This window comes from Loxodonta africana, chromosome 8, assembly GCF_030014295.1.
Source record: "Loxodonta africana isolate mLoxAfr1 chromosome 8, mLoxAfr1.hap2, whole genome shotgun sequence".
In the NCBI taxonomy this organism is placed as follows: Eukaryota; Metazoa; Chordata; class Mammalia; order Proboscidea; family Elephantidae; genus Loxodonta; species Loxodonta africana.
This window is the reverse complement of record NC_087349.1, coordinates 10632053-10648696: the sequence shown is the minus strand read 5'-3', so window position 1 is coordinate 10648696 and position 16644 is coordinate 10632053. Positions and strand designations below refer to the sequence as shown.

The 16644-nt window shown below is 40.9% G+C and overlaps 1 protein-coding gene across 2 annotated transcripts in view; it reads left to right on the top strand.

Annotated features, from left to right (window-relative positions):
- Nucleotides 1-16644, top strand: part of UBN2 (ubinuclein 2) — a 68198-nt gene that overhangs the window by 24940 nt on the left and 26614 nt on the right. For both annotated transcript variants that reach the window (XM_010599774.3, XM_023539177.2), the window contains exons 4-7: nt 211-348; nt 952-1055; nt 3538-4027; nt 9797-9867. In XM_010599774.3, the coding sequence (XP_010598076.2) occupies nt 211-348; nt 952-1055; nt 3538-4027; nt 9797-9867 (803 nt within the window). The remainder of the gene's footprint in view (nt 1-210; nt 349-951; nt 1056-3537; nt 4028-9796; nt 9868-16644) is intronic.

Sequence of the window (16644 nt, the reverse complement as noted above, 5' to 3'; positions counted from 1 at the left end):
CCATTCATCCGCTGAGGGGCACTTAGGCTGTTTCTATGATCTTGCAATTGTGACTAATGCCGCAGTGATAACAGGTGTACACAAACATCTTCATTGCAGTCAGTTGTGAGGAAGATCCTGCCATGGTGAATGAGTTTCTCTGGTACGTATTTACTTCATAATTAAAGACAATACGGTGAATCTGAAACCTTTTTTTTTTTTTTAATCTAGTATGACGAATTAGTTCCTGCTTCTCTAACCACAAAATATGGAGGTTTTTACATCAACACTGGCACTCTCCAGTTTCGTCAAGCTTCAGATACTGAAGAGGAAGATATTACTGACAACCAAAAGCACAAGCCACCCAAAGTGAGTCTGTCCGACATTGCAGCAGTACTGAGAACATTTAATTATTAGGATATATCTAGTTTTCATTTTGCCACAGCTGTGAACGTCAGGAAAAATAAAATGCTAACCATCTACAGTTAATTACATGCTTTAAAAACCAAGGTATGTAGAGAAGGGAAGATGAGGTATTTAGACCATGGCAGGGTTATGGTGTCTTTTAAAACTTCTCTCTGCATATGTGGTCTGATAATCTACTATTTCTAGGAAATTAAGACTTGGTATAGGAATGATTGTTAATAGCGAACTATACAGCTCGTAGATACAGTATTTGGGAAATGGATAGATGAGTGACCTTCGATAACGGCTTCCTGAAGTGTGGCCCAAAGACAGCTTGCTCTAGAATCACCAGATTGTTTGTTAAAAATGAAGACTCCCAGGCCTTACCCCAGACCAGTGAATCAAAACCAGGGGTTGATTCACGGACACCAAGGATCTCCACTTCTAACAAGCGATTGTGAGGCCCACCGAAAGGTGAAATGAACCGCTGGCTGGGATACCGACGGCTGCGTCAGAGAGTAAAGCATTGGTATTTGGACAAGTGTGCATTCTCTGTTCATTTTACAGGTTTCCAAAATAAAAGAAGATGATATTGAGATGAAGAAGCGGAAGCGGAAAGAGGAAGGGGAAAAGGAGAAGAAGCCCAGGAAGAAAGTACCCAAACAACTGGGGTATGTTGAATTAAACATGTAAGAGGGGGCCAGTGTCAGAGTGTGGCCGCCTTTTCTCTAAAAGGGCAGATTCAGCATCAGTTCATCTAGTTGAAGCTGGGTCACATTTAGTACAGCATTTGTGGATGTCAGTGGCCTGTTGTATTTTAGTAATATTGTAGTATTTATTAATAAGTGGGGGCTCTGACATCATAGAGACTCAGTGATTTACGTCAGATTTATAGATTGGTTCACTGAGTTCTTTGCTCATTACAACTTTTTACCAAACAATTAGTTTGAGAAAATGGTGTAAACATTGAACAGATTGTTTTAATCTTTTGTTACTAAAACTAAGCTTCAAAGCCTGGGGGTTGAGGATGGGCAGTAGCCAACATTTAAATGACTTGGGTTCTTTTAATATTAAAAATTTCATTTTGATTTTATTTAGCCATTCTTAAAGCTTGTGATTTTAAGTGACTGTATTGCCCTTAAAAACCAAACAAATTCTCAAAAGCCTTAATAGAATAAAATGTTCGTAGTATGCAATCATAAAATTACCAATTGCCCGCTCTTGTCTCTGGCTGTTTTTTGCCAAACCAAGGAAAAGTAACTTGGGAGGGGCTGGATTTTCCTCCCATTTGTAGCAGGGAAGTTGCATGCTAATTTGGGCTTTCACTCTCCAAAAAGCTGATGTAGGGAGGTATTTCTCTCCTAATAAGTCTGAGATTTTAGTGACCCTTGAGTTGTTAAGAAATTATTAAGAAAAGAAGCATATATGGTTGACTTAAATGTTCACTATTTACAATCACACTTCTTTAGGAACAAAAGCTCCAGTAATGCCTTTTATTGAATTTATCCTTCTTTCAACTTTATAACTTACTAATTCAGCAATACTTATTGATCACCTGCTATATACCAGGCACTGTTCTAGATTAGATTTTGGGTGGGTAGCGATACATGAAACATGGGCCTGCCTGCAAGGTACTGATAATCTTTTAGGTCCTGTAGTGTACATTGAAGGAGCCCTGGTGGCACCATGGTTAAGCACTCGGCTGCTAACCAAAAAGTCAGTGGTTCGAACCCAACAGCTGCTCCGCAGAAGAAAGATACAGCAGTCTGCTTCTGTAAAGATTTTTTTAAAAATCCACTGCCACTGAGTTGATTCTGACTCACAGCAGCCTTATAGGCAGAGTAGGATTGCCTCATAGGGCTTCCTAGGCTGTAATCTTTGCAGAAGCAGATTGCCACATCTTCCTCCCACGGAGCGACTGGTGGGTTTGAACGACAGACCTCGGTTAGCAGCCAAGCGTTTAACCACTCCACCACCAGGGCTTCTATCCGTAAAGATCGTGGCCTTGGAAACTCTATGGGGCAGTTCTGCTCTATCCTGTAGGGTTGCCATGAGTCGGAATTGATGCAAAAGCAATGGGTTTGTTTTTTGTTTTTTTGTGTTTTTTTAGTACACACCAAAGCATCTAAGCCGTGGAAGTTGGAGACGTTTCCTTAGGTGATAGTTAAACTGAGACCACCCTTTCCGCATAGTCTCAGTAGGGAAAGTGTTGTCATTGAAAATCACACATCTCTACCTGATTGTCTAACGCTGCTGTTCCCCTTACTGAAGTGGAAAGTGGAATATGATCTGCAGTTACTAGCAGTTAGAATAGGGTCTAGGACGACGTGGCATGGTGGATAAAGATTCTCAGATACAGGAGATTTTGTTTTTCTTTCATGGTCTGAAGCACAAACCACCTTGGGTACCAGTTTGATATGGTGTATCATATGGCCTTCTCGGGTTGTAAGGCAAACCTATTTTCAGCAAAAGTGCATTTCTTTACTTAGTTCATTCTTTAGGTGACTATAGGTAGGCTAAAGAATGTGAACATTCCAGTATAACTTAGTACACCGACTTCTCACTAATCGACTCTCTCGTTATCTGACATTGCACATTTACGACAATAGGAGAAAATCTGTCCCACTATTTTATGCATTAATGACGTATATCTGACAGTAATGAACATGGAGGTGCAAGGTGAGAGTAACGCTGGCTGTGATGGTTAAGGTTATGTGTCAGCTTGTCTGGGCCATGATTCTCAGTGGTTTGGCAGTTATATAATGGTATAACCATTCTCCATTTTGTGATATGATGTGGTCACCCTCCATTTTCGCTTAACAACCTGGTCTTTGGAGCATAACCATATGACTAAGTGTGGAGTGGGTATATACTTCAATAAACCTGAGCTACATTCAGGTTTGTTTCTGTTGACCCACTTCCTTTACATCACTGTAATGGCCATTTCTCAGTCTACCTTTCATAGATGACTTAATCCAGGTAATGTTTAAGAAGACACTATTGTAAATGTATAATTTAATGAGATATTAAGGTGAAAGCAGTTTGCTCTGCCACCTGTCAAGTGATTATTTTAATTCTCTGCCTGCTTATTTACACGAGACTTTAACCTTCAAAATGATCCATAGCCTAACCGTTCACCTTCTGTCTTCACAGAGTTGTGGCTCTAAATTCACACAAGTCTGAAAAAAAGAAGAAACGTTATAAAGATTCTCTTTCTCTAGCTGCCATGATCCGGAAATTTCAGAAAGAGAAGGATGCATTGAAGAAGGAACCTAACCCCAAAGTCCCAGCGACCCTACAGACCTCTGGTCTGAATAAGCCCCCCTCTGCCACTGTTGCATTGGGAAATGATGTCTCGGACTTAAACCTGAGCAGTGCTGACCCAGACCTCCCCATTTTTGTTAGCACAAATGAACATGAACTGTTTCAGGAAGCAGAGAATGCCCTAGAGATGCTAGATGATTTTGACTTTGACAGATTACTGGATGCTGCTTCTGATGGGAGCCCCCTGTCTGAGTCAGGGGGAGAGAACGGAAACACTACCCACCCAAGCTACGCCTCTCAGGTTACGCCCAAGCTGGTACCCACACTCCCAGAGGGTCTGCCTGTGCTTCTTGAAAAACGTATCGAAGACCTCCGCGTCGTAAGTGTAATGGTTCTCTTTGTTGTTATTTTCTCTACAAACATAACAATGAATACTTTTTTTAAGACAAAAATAACTCACGATCCCAACACCCTTATCATAGCTGCTGTTTATTTTCCACGTTTCTTTGTAGGTATTGGCTATACATACAGGCATTTTCTTTTAAATAGAAATAACTATAGTTATAACATGGATACAGGTGACGATTTTATTATTTCACTTCACCTTGTAGCATAAACATTTCTTTGCATAGGTCTCATAAGTACGGTTTTTATTAGCTACATGGTCCTGTAAGGTAAGGAATATGGAGGGAAGCAAGGAGCAAATAACCACCTTGCAGAAGTGCGCCTGACCTTGGCTGAGACTATATCGGTACCTAGTTATTGTAGAGTCTACTTTACCAGCTAGTCCGCAGCTTTAGTGACCATGCATTTTTCTGTGTTCCCGCAAGGACAAACCCGATAGTCAGGCTTTTGGAGGATGACCGTAGATTCCTCTCCAAATCGACTTGGATTCACAACCTTCTTAGTTTAACTCACTGCAAATCCAGTTATGTTAGCACACGTGTTCTCCATTTTATCTCAGGAAGATAAAATTTTGACTTAAAGTGAGCCAAACCTAGCTCAAGATGCCTGCTTTTTATTTATTTTAGCGTGTACGTCTGAACACATGTCGCTTTTTCATCTGTTTTTTTTCTAATTACAAAAGTAATACAAATCCCGCAGAATGTATTTTGTACTTAGGGAAAGACTCCCCCATTATTGCACATTCCTTGACCCCAACAAACTGCTACTGTATGCCATTGAGCCGATTCTGACTTAGCGACCCTATATGACAGAGTAGAACCGCCCGATAGGGTTTCTAGGGCTGTAATCTTTACGGGAGCAGATCGCCAGGTCTTTTCACCTTTGGAATGGCTGGTGGGTTTGAACCACCGACCTCTTGGTTGGCAGCCTAGTGCTTAACAATTGTGACATCAGGGCTCCTTAACAAACCACTGTTAAACTGCTCTTTATTTTTCTAGATTTTAATCCATGTATTTGCAAATATTGTACTGTTATTTAAAATAATTATTAATGGGATTGTAACATATTGACTGTTCTTCTAGGATTACAATAATCTATTTGAATAACATTCTAAAATTTATTAGTCATCTGTATACAATACACAAGAAGGCAGTTGTTCAGACAGAACAAGGGGATAATGTGTGATTTAAAATCAGGAAAGGTGTGAGTTAAGGCTGAATCCTTTCACCATACTTAATCTGTGTGCTGAGCAAATAATTCGAGAAGCTGGACTCTGTGAAGAACCTGTCATCAGGATTGGAGGAGGAATCATTAACAGCCTGTGATATGCTGATGAAACCTTGCTTGCTGAAAGTGAAGAAGACTTGAAATACTTACTGATGAAGATCAAAGACCACGGCCTTTAGTATGGATTATACCTCAACATAAAGAAAACAAAAATCCTCACAACTGGACCAGTGAGCAACATCATGATCAATGGAGAAAATATTGAAGTTGTCAAGGATTTCATTTTGCTTGGATCCACAGTCCACACCCATCGAAGCAGCAGTCAAAAATCAAGCAGTGTGTTGCATTGGGCAAATCTGCAAAAGACGACTGTAAAGTATTAAAAAGCCAGATGTCACTTTGAGGACTAAGGTGCACCTAACCCATACCGTGGTATTTTCAGTCGCCTCATATGCATGTGAAAGCTGAACAATGAACAAGGAAGACCAAAGAAAAATTGACGCCTTTGAATTATGGTGTTGATGAAGAATATTGAGTACATCATGGACTGCCAGAAGAATGAACAAATCTGTCTTGGAAGAAATACAGCCAGAATGCTCCTTAGAAGCCAGGATGGTGAGACTTCATCCATCCCATGTGCTTTAAGCACGTTATTAGGATGGACCAGTCCCTGGAGAAGGACATCATGCTTGGTAAAACATAGGGTCAGTGAAAAAGAGGAAGACCCTCAATGAGATGGATTGACACAGTGATACAGGACTAGGGTCTCTGTGAGTCAAAACTGACTTAATTGCGCCTGACAACATGTTATATTTATTTGTATTTATTTTTCTTAGGTCTGTCTCAATTTTAAATATCTGGTTAGGGGAGCGAGAGATTTGTCTAATTTTTCGAACAACTGGCACTTGGATTTTATTTATCAATTCTTTTTTCTGTTTTTGTTCATTAATGTTTCTTCTGAAGTCATGACTTATTAATTGGCTCCTCTGTATCTTTACTAATTTAATTTTAGTCTACTTCATCAGTCCAGGACTTAGAGAAATTTGTGACTGTGTCTCATTGCTAATGTTTCTTCCAGCTGTATAGCATATGTTTATTGTAGTTTTTACTGTGTTTATTTCTGTGCTGTGTTGTTTGGCCCATGAGATTCCTGCTGGTTGTATGTCCGTCGTGGTGATTCTGTGTATGTGACCCTGGTAACGCTTTCCTCCTTAAGTGCAGCTTCTTCTGATTTTACTGTAGTGATTCCTTTCTCATTGCTTATTTTTGCATGTCATCACTTTACCCATTGTTTACTCTCAACCTTTTTGAGTTCCTTTATTTTAGCTCTTTCTCTTCTGGGTAGTATATAAATGGAAATTGGCTTATTGACCTAAGATTGATTTTTTTTTTAATATTTTGTTTTATCCTTCCTTCCTCATCCTTTGTTTTTATTATTTTGCTGTTTTCTGTGCTTATTTTTTGAAAGTTATATAATCTACTTACAGTTTTACTAATTACATGACTAGGTTTCTTTTTTTAACCTTTTTATGAAGTAGGTGTTATTTCCTTTTTATGGTTAAGAAACTGAAATGGAGGCAGATTAAAGAACTTGATCAAGGCCACACAGCTAATAAGTGGTGGGCCAGGATTTAAGCTGAGAGGTTCGCCTGACCCCAGAGTGCGGGCTTTTTGCCATCTTTTGGTGCCCCATGCCTAAAATCCTTAACTTCTCTAGTGGTGTGACCCATGCCTTTCAAGATGTAGTTATTCATAATAGTAGCTATTGTTCATTTCCCACAGTCCAGTGCTGCTGTGCCACACCCCTGCACAACACACTATGTGCCCTGCAGGAAGGGTGCGCGACTGTGTGTGATGTCCAGACTGCGTCGTCTAGTCCTCCCAGCCATTCAGTGGATGAGGAAGCTAAGGTTCAGAAGCGATTTGCCCACGGCCATGCAGTTTTCTAGTGGCTGAGCCAGAATTGAAAGTCAGGGCGGTCGTGCTTCCCAGCTTCCCCGTGCCTAACAGGTTATATGTCATCGTTCTCACTCAGTCGTCAGAATGGGTTAGTAATGGCTGGGTTTGAAGGTTGTCGGGCCTGGTCATATCTCACATTTCAGAAGTGATCGTCTGTCTCTGTAGGGGCCGCGACAGGGTTAGTACAGTTCCTTCCTGACCCCTTACTAGGAAATTATCACTTACTGATCTCTGTGAATTCTCCAGAGTTTTCTTTGGAGTATGAGTTGGTGTCCTTCCTCAGGAGATGAGAATTCATCCTCAGCTAAAATGCTCACGTCTGTCTGATCAGGATTTTATTGTTGCACTTTTTTGCTTTGTAACATTCTTCCACTCTTCAACCTCTTGACTGTTTTTGATTTCCTTTCTTCTTTTCATTCTAGCTTTCTTCCTGTACTTCTGTCCCCTACACATACCCAGTCTTGGCCCTTCGAAGGAGCACTGAAGCAGTTTCAGAAAGCCGCCTCTCCTGTTCATAGCGTGCGAAATTGTCAGGTAGCTTGGCAGATTGACAGGGTTGGCCTGTGCTTCCTGGAGCTGTTGAATTGGGTCTCAGTGGTCTAAATCTCATGGATCTCAAGGTGAATTCTGCCCCAGATGATTATGGTAGAGTGTCTTGGTTTATGTACTTTTTGCTTCTGGTCAGCTGGTTAAATCGGGATACAGTGGTGGAAATATTAAACTTTTTTAATCTTTTTGCTTTCTGTCTTGATCTCGGCAAATCGTTTTGTCATTCTCGTGCTTGTGGCAAGCAGAGCAGCTCTGTGCTATTGGCAGTGCTGCACGGCTGGAGTCAGAAAGCTCCGGTGTGGACCTCGTACCTGGGGCTTGCTGACTGTGATTTCAGGCACATGGTGTGAGCAGTGGGAGAATTAGCTTCCTTTTTACAATGTAGGGCCTGTAATACCACCTTCTTCAGAATATTAGGAGGACAGGTTGGCAATTTGAACCCACCCAGAGGCACCTCGGGAGACAGGCCTGGCGGTCTGCTTCTGAAGGGGCACAGCCTTGAAAGCCTTATGGAGCAGTTCTGCTCTACAGACATGGGGTGGCTGTGAGTCAGAATTATCTGTACGGCAACTGACAACAAACCTGGTAATGAGTATAAAGTGGATAATCGGATGTCTGACGTGTTGTAGACATGTTTCCGGAGAGTGTTATCTTGCAGATCACAGCAAGAACTGATGACCCTTAGGGATAGTCAGAACACACAAGACACCAAAGCACTACACAGGTCTTGTATGTATAATTTTGTTAATTTAGGAAAATTGAGATAAATACGGACATTAGTATAAAAGAACAGTACGTGTGCAGCAGTTTGTTTTAGCACTCTTTAATTGCCTACTTTATGGCAAATACTGAGCTGAGTCCTGAGGATACAGAGATAAGTGAGTCATAGCCCCAGCCTCAAGAAGCTTATTGTCTGGTAAATAGATATGGGAACAAACAATGTCTTGTTTTTTAAACTGTGGATCGAGACCTATAAATGGGCTGCAAAATCACTTCAGTGTAGGTAAAGACCACCATTTTTAATAAATAGAACACAGAATATTAATACATCAACGGTAGGCCCACTAAGTGTTGCTTTGAAACATTCTTGTATATATATATATACATGTATATTTGTGAATACCAGGGGATCGACTCTAATTTTCCATAACGAGGCCTTATAAAGGCTTGTAAGGATACAAAGCTTAAAATTAAAAAAAAAAAAATTCTTGTTTTTACTCAAAGGAAATAAGTCTGTTCTTTATTCAAGCCTTTGGTAAGCATTGTAGGTATTGTGAAGAGAAAATTGTTATTTAATTTTCAGTTTCGTTCTTCTTATAACCTGTGAATGGCTCTGTCAAAGATATCCACATCATACATAATCCCTGGAACTTGTCAGTGTTACCTTATATGGCAAAAAAAACATATATATATATGTATATACACACACGTGTGTATATATGTGTATGTATTTGCATATGTGACTAAGTTAAGGATCTTGAGAAGGGGAGAGTATCCTGGATTATCCAGGAGGCCCTAAATGCCATTTTATGTATCCTTAGAAGAGAGGGAGGTTTTACACACAGAGGAGAAGGTGGTGTAAAGATAAAGCAGAGACAGATTGGAAGATGCTGGCCTTGAAGACTGAAGTGATGCAGCCACATGCCAAGGAATACTGGCAGCCGTGCGAGTCTGTAGGCAAGGAACAGAGTCTACCCTAGAGCTTCTGGAAGGAGTGCAGCCTTGCAGACACCTTGCTTTCAGCCCAGTGATGCCAGTGATTTTGATCTTCTGTCCTCCAGTACTGTGAGAGAATAAATTTCTGTCGTGATCATTTTTTATAGCAGCTGCAGGAAGCTAATACAGGGAGCTAATATCCAGTGGAATCTGGGTCTCAAATGGCTTTGTCTCTGTGCCACAACTCATGTCTCACTCTGCTGATGGGAAGTTCTTGGGTTTTTCTCATTAGATATTCATTTCAAATTGATTGTTCACTGTCAGTTACATTGACAATCTTATGTTTTTCTAGGCTGCCAAACTTTTTGATGAAGAGGGAAGGAAAAAATTCTTTACGCAGGATATGAATAATATTCTTCTGGAGTAAGTAATTTTCTTCTTCGATGAAAAAATTTTAAGGATTATTTTATCCACTTAAAATATAGAAGGAAGGCCTTTGAGACACAGCTGCTGAGTGATTGGTCATCTTGTGAGCATTAGCTCCACATCTCAGCCTCACAGCTGAATGAGTATAACGTGTGTTTCTCAGCAAAACTGTGCTTCTCCATGTCATGATTCTCAAGCACTTATGATAGTCAAAACTTTTAGTATTATATATCCTTGAGAAAGTGACCATTGTACAGGTTGAATATTAACCTAGACTTAAATGTATTTTACATTGCTCTGGAGATGCAGTGGTTAAGTGCTCAGCTGCTAACTGAAAGGTCAGTGGTTGAACCTACCAGCTGCTCTGCAGGAGAAAGATGTGGCAGTCTGCTTCCATAAAGATTATGGCCTTGGAAACCCTATGGGGCAGTCCTACCCTGTCCTGTAGGGTCTCTGTGAGTCAGAACCGGCTCCATGGTAATGGGTTACATGAAAAGCCCAGAGTGTTTATGCTAAATTTGGTATAATTTTCCATCTGATTTCATTGTCCAGACTCAGGAAAAATAATCCCATCGACATCTAGCGAGGTTAATTATAATTCATACAGATGTTTGCAGCCAAATGGAAAGTGTGGTTGAATGAAAAAATCATGGTTGTGGGGTGGGATGAGGAATGTGGAGAGGACAGACGTTAGATTGGGAAGGAGGGGTTGAAGACTGGTACATGATATCAGTTGTATTTATTTTTTTCAAATTTTATTTGTGGTGAACATATATACACAGCAAAATCCACTCCCATTTCACAGCTTCTAGACAGAATGATCAGTGACATTGGCTACATTCTTTACACTGTGTCAACATTGTTATTTCTCTTCTAGTTGTTTCTTTCCATTTACTTAATCTCCCTGCCCCTCAACCTTCTCATCTATATTTTGAAATACCTGTGGACCCTTTGGTCTTATATAATCTCTTTCTTTTTTTTTTTAAGTAACATAATACTCAAGGGTGACAATCTTTACTCCTTGGGCTAACCTGTTACTTAGTTTAAAGATAACTTATGGAGTTAGTTTCAATTAAAGGTTTGAAGAGCAACTCACGACCACTGCCTCAGGGACTCCACTAGACACATAGTTGTATTTCACATTTTCTCCCTTTATTATCGGAGTTTCTCTATCATGTTTCTGATTAGAACTTTTGGTATGGGTAGCTGGGCACCATCTAGTTCTTCTGGTCTCAGGGTAAAGGAGGCAGTGGTTCATGTAGACGATTAGTCCTGTAGTCCAGTTCCTTCTCCAGTTCTTGGAGTTCCTTCATTCTATTTTGTTTCAGATGAATACAGACCGGTAATTGTATCTTAGATGGCCGCTCGTAAGCTTTTAACACCCTAAACACTACTCACCATACTGGGAGGTAGAACATAAATTTTAAGAACTATATTAAGTGCTGGTGAGGAGTGAGTTTCTTGGATCAGGTGGACACTTGAGACTATGTTGGCATCTCCTGCCTGGAAGGGAGATGAGAGGGTGGAGGGCGAAATGGACATGAAAGGAGAGAGTGGAGGGAGAGAGCAGGCTGTCTCATTATAGGGGGAGAGTAATTGGGAGTGTGTAGCAAGGTGTATATGGGTTTTTGTGTGAGAGATTGACTTGATTTGTAAACTTTCACTTAAAGCACAATAAAAATTATATAAAAAAAAAAAAAACAACTATATTATCCCCAGTTGACTAGATTGTTTCATGAGACCATGGCCCTAAGCCCCCAAACTTATAGAACTAGTCCCATGAGGTGATTGGTTATATCTAACTAGTATCAGCATCTGTAGCCCCCTTCCCTTTTTTTGAGTTGTTGTTTTTTGTTGCAAAACCATACACAACCTAACATAGGCCCATTCATCACTTTTCTGTAGGTACAGCTTATTGATGTTAGTTGCATCAGTCATGCTGTACAAACTTCACCCATATTTGGTGCCACTTTTCCCATTTCCGTAAACAAAAAGTGACTACTACCTAGGGAGTATTTCTCCCACTCTCCCCCACTCCCCCAACCACTAATGGACGTTGTTGTTGTTAGGTGCCATTGAGTCATTTCCAACTCGTAGCGACCCGATATACAACAGAATGAAACGCTGCCCAGTCTGCTTCATCCTCACAGTCGTTGCCGTGTTTAAGCCCGTTGTTACAACCACTGTGTCAGTCCACCTCGCTAAGGGTCTTCCTCTTTTTGCCTGACCCTCTCCTTTACCAAGCACAATGTCCTCCTCTGTAGTTGCTGTGAATCAGAACTGACTCAACGGCAGCGAGTAATAAACATTGATTTCCGTGTATTTACCTGTTTATAGATTGTCTTTAGTGATAATTTTGCACTCTTGATTGAGAGTTAGGTCCTAATGAAGCTGTGGGTTCTATAGTCATGGTCATGTAATCTGTATCCTATAAACCCATTGACTCGTAGATTTTGACCTTAGGTGGCGGGAATTGAGTGTATAATTGACTCCAAGCAGAAATGATCAAAAAAAGAAGTGGTGGTGGAGAAGACAGCAGGTTTTTGCGTCTCTCTGATGGAAGCAGTGTATGCCTGCGCTTCGTGGCCCCTTAGCATCCTGCAGGAAGCGTCAGGAAAGCACTGCTTCTAGTACTGTGGTCCCTTTTTTTAAAATATATAACGGAGGTAGCTTGTCATGAGATAAAAAGGAGGAAGTTCTAATAACCATTATAATTAGGTACATTCTCTATCATTAAAACATGGTTTTGGTCCCCATGGGCACGTGAAACATACAGCCTAGTATACAACTAGCATGGTGGCAGAGAACTTTCTTGTTCCGGTTCTTAATTGTAGCCATGTCTGTCTGAAAGCAAGGCGAGTGCTTCCTGTCTCCTCCCCCTCCTTCCACCCCGCTCCCTTTTAAACTCCAGACTCCGTAACCAGTGTAACCATTGCTCATCAGCACTGCCCCAGATTCTGTAATCGGGGATCTGACTAGCTCTGCTTTTTCTTTCTGCTGGGAGCCCTGAGCTGACTGGGTCATGTCCTCCTGTGACTGAGACTGTTCTTGTCTATTTTACGCTTCTCTGAGAGGAAACAACTGTTTGTCCCCTGGGGAAGTCAAAAGACCTTTCTTGGGACTTAGCATCTCAAGGTAGCAGAATGTCAGCATTCCATTAGCAAGCTCCTCCATAACACGGCCTTTCATTTTTTGGAATCCATCTATCTTTCGTTTCTCAGAGGCTGTTCCATCATTCCTCAGGTCCTGGTATTCAGAGTTGAGTTTTTTCCCTTTTATTCACGATCTTACTCCTTCTCACCTCTTTTTTACTTTCCTAAACAAATACCTCTTAATTCTTGGGACTGGGTTGCTCTCCTAAGTGATTAGGGTGGTGAGTCTCATGAAATAATTCAGGGATATTGGCTCTGCCTCATCATTGGTTCCTAATCCTGGGGAGAAAGTTAGCAGTTTGTTGGAACGGGAAAACGTCTTCCCTTTTGCCTAATTGAATTTGGCCTCGGTCGACAAATACGCAACGTGCTGACTTGATCCCCTTCCCTGTCTCCTCCTTTGCCTGAGGCAAGCTGTACTAATGAGTCATGGCGCTGTCTGCCTGTGATACATCCTGACAGTGCTGCTCAGCAAATTGCTATAGGCAGATACTACCGATAAACCTAACTGGACACCATCGAAATAAAACCGACACTCACAATAGGACCTGTTTGCCATCTCGTTGTCAGATGCTTCTTAAGGAGTTCATGAGTGAGTAGCGTAACTTTTGAATCTCAGTAGGAGGGGACTCATGAATCAGCTAGTCGCTCTCTGGCTTTCTGTCTCTTTCACTGGGAAATAAAGGGAGATTTCTAGACTGAAAGGGTTCATCCCGTACCGTAGCCTTTCCATTATTTTTTTGAGGGGTTACTTTGCCGTTGGAGAAACCCTACACAGTTTTCAATTCTATCTCTACCCTAGTCAACGCCAAGCCTCTTCAGGTAACACTGGAGCCCCTCCATCTGCATACAGTGGCTGTTTACGGACAGGAAAAGCCGCTCTTGTCTGTTATCAGCTAACATATCAATGAGCATTTGAATTCCTGCTATGAAATAAGCTATTTTAGACAATGGGTTTGGGTTATTGCTCCCCAAGTCTTCCTTCAGTTGGTAGTTTTTGATGGCTGTATTATTTGGAGAATATTAGCGTGTCTGAAATTATTGAGGAAAAATCTAGAAAATCAATTAGATCTCAGAATTCAATCGACTCTAATTAGTCAGAGATTTTCTTTTTCTAGCGTTTTTTACTGAATGAGAAATACCTGTCCCATTTCTTAAAAAAGAGGGAGTTGATTGATGTGACATAGGAAGATGCATCACATGTCAACTATGGGGAAAGAGTGTATTCCTAGAATCCGGAGAGAAGATTCCGTGGTAGGTATTCCCAAGCAGAAGAATCTGGTTTACGAAGGGGCCGTTGCTCCAGCTGTGGATTCCCACGTTGCGTTTCTCTGACGCGTCCCTGGAGCCACGTGTGAGTTTGTATAGCTGGGGGTGTAATGGGGGGCCTCTAGCCTCCTTACTTACACAACTGACTCTTGGCTCTAGTTCAACGACAGGGCCTTTCGTGATCTCATGCTCACGATTTACTATCAGAAGTCCCAGGCCCATTCTTATGACCCTTTATGGATGGCTATCTGCTTTTGAGATAGATTTAAGGAAGGAAAAGGAGCCCGAATTCAGGTTACTGGAACCTGGTAGGGAGAATGGGGCAGGACCTTGAGGAAGTTCACCCTTAAAGAAGTTCAGGTAAGCTTTATTTTCATAGAATCTGTGGCAGTACCTGAGGAGATTCAGACTTTTCATTACCATGATTTTTATTTGTCCCAAATACTTCTTAGACTTTAAAAGATTGGAATTCCTAGTGAGGAAAAAAAATACTAAAGTAGGTATGTGAGGAGTGTGTGCTTAAAGTATACTATTCTCCAGTAGAAATTTGTACATGTGTTACATATAGTCAGTAACCTCTAGGATTAATAAGTTTCTTTCTCTAATTTCTACCTAGTATCTATCTGCTTAGGAGCAGAGAATCAGCTCTTCCTGTATCTGAAGTTATCCCCTCTTTGGAAACCACTGCCTTTTATAAGTAGGTCATTGAGTCAGTCTGTCCATTACCAGGACTTTCTTAGCACTTGAAGTTTCTGTTTTATTTTCAGCTTCAACTTACCTTCAGCAAGCCTAGAAGACCCTCTACCCAGACTTTTTTTAATAAAGATCTAACCACATAATGTTATTTAACCAAAGATGTCTTAGTCATCTGGTGCTGCTGTAACACAAATACCACAAGTAGATGGTTTTAGCAAAGAGAATTTGTTCTCTCACAGTCTAGTAGGCTACACGTCCAAATTCAGGGCATCAGCTCTAGGAATCCTTTCTCTTTCTGTCAGCTCTGGAGGAAGGTCCTCGTCGTCAATCATCCCTTGGTCCAGGAGCTTCTCCATGCAGGAACTTCAGGTTCAAAGGACATGCTCTGCTCCTGGCATTGCTTTCTTAGTGGTATGAGGTGCCCCTGTCTCTCTGCTCCCTTCTCTGTTTTATGTCTCAAAAGAGATTGGCTTAAGACACTGTCTAATCTTGTAGATCTCATCAGTATAACTGCTGCTAATCCATCTAATTAACATAGTGATAGGATTTACAACACAGCGGGAAATCCCATCAGATGACAGAATCGTGGACAGTCACATAATACTGGGAATCATGGCCTAACCAAGTTGACGTATATTTTTGAGGGACATAATTCAGTCCATGACGAAAGGTTTATGCATGAAATTCATGACCATGGTGATTTTTCCACATGAGCCTCTGCGTTCAACGCTCTGCTTCTTATAAGTCTTAAACTATTTTTATTGTCTCTCTGGCTTCTCTAATACCAGTAATTTTCTATTACCAACTCTAGGAAGCATGGTTTTCCACATTTCATTGTTTCTGAAATTGCAGTGTGTCTTACTGGTAATGAGTACATTTGGTATGGTAGGGTTTCTTTTCTTCCCGTATTGTCGAATCTTTGAATGGATGTTCCATTTGTGAGAGGTGCTATGTGCGCCTTCTCCTGTAATAAACTGTGACGATTTGGACCTGGGCTATTGCCAAGAGCCGCAGTTGGGTCTTGGCCTTGGAGTTAACATGCCTTCTCATCTTCCTTCAGTAGCAGCTGCTTGGTCGGGTGTCTTCCATCTTGGGAGGAGCCTCAGTTATTTATTAGGAGGCTTACCCTGCTGAAAATATGATGACTGTTACGAGCTCTTTCTCTCTCTCTCTCATTTGTTACTGTTAGGCTAAATACCTGTTTAGTAAATTATTTTCGTTCTCAAAAACCTAATTTATAGATAGAAATAGGAACTAGAAAATGTGAATAAAATGAACAAACCATTAAATACCTACTTAGTGCAGGAGCAAGACAAAGATGGGCAAAACAGTCTGTGTGTGTAATCACAGGGCTTCCCCTTTTCTGAATCTGTAGTCTTTTCAAACCCCTGTAAGGAAAGAAAAAAAGAACTCAGTGATACTATGTGACTGTCACCTAGTATAGCAGTTGCTGGGAGGCGTGGATATATCTTTGAATAAATGAGCTTTCAGCTAGTAATGGGGTACCAGTGCTTTACTCTAAACATAGACTTTGTCCTCATTACCAGAACATCATTTGCTAGCTTGTTGGTAATTTATATAAATTCTACTCTCAAACTAGACTTGGAATAGCATTACTTTTACTGGGATGTTTTTTCCAATAAAAAGTACTATCTAG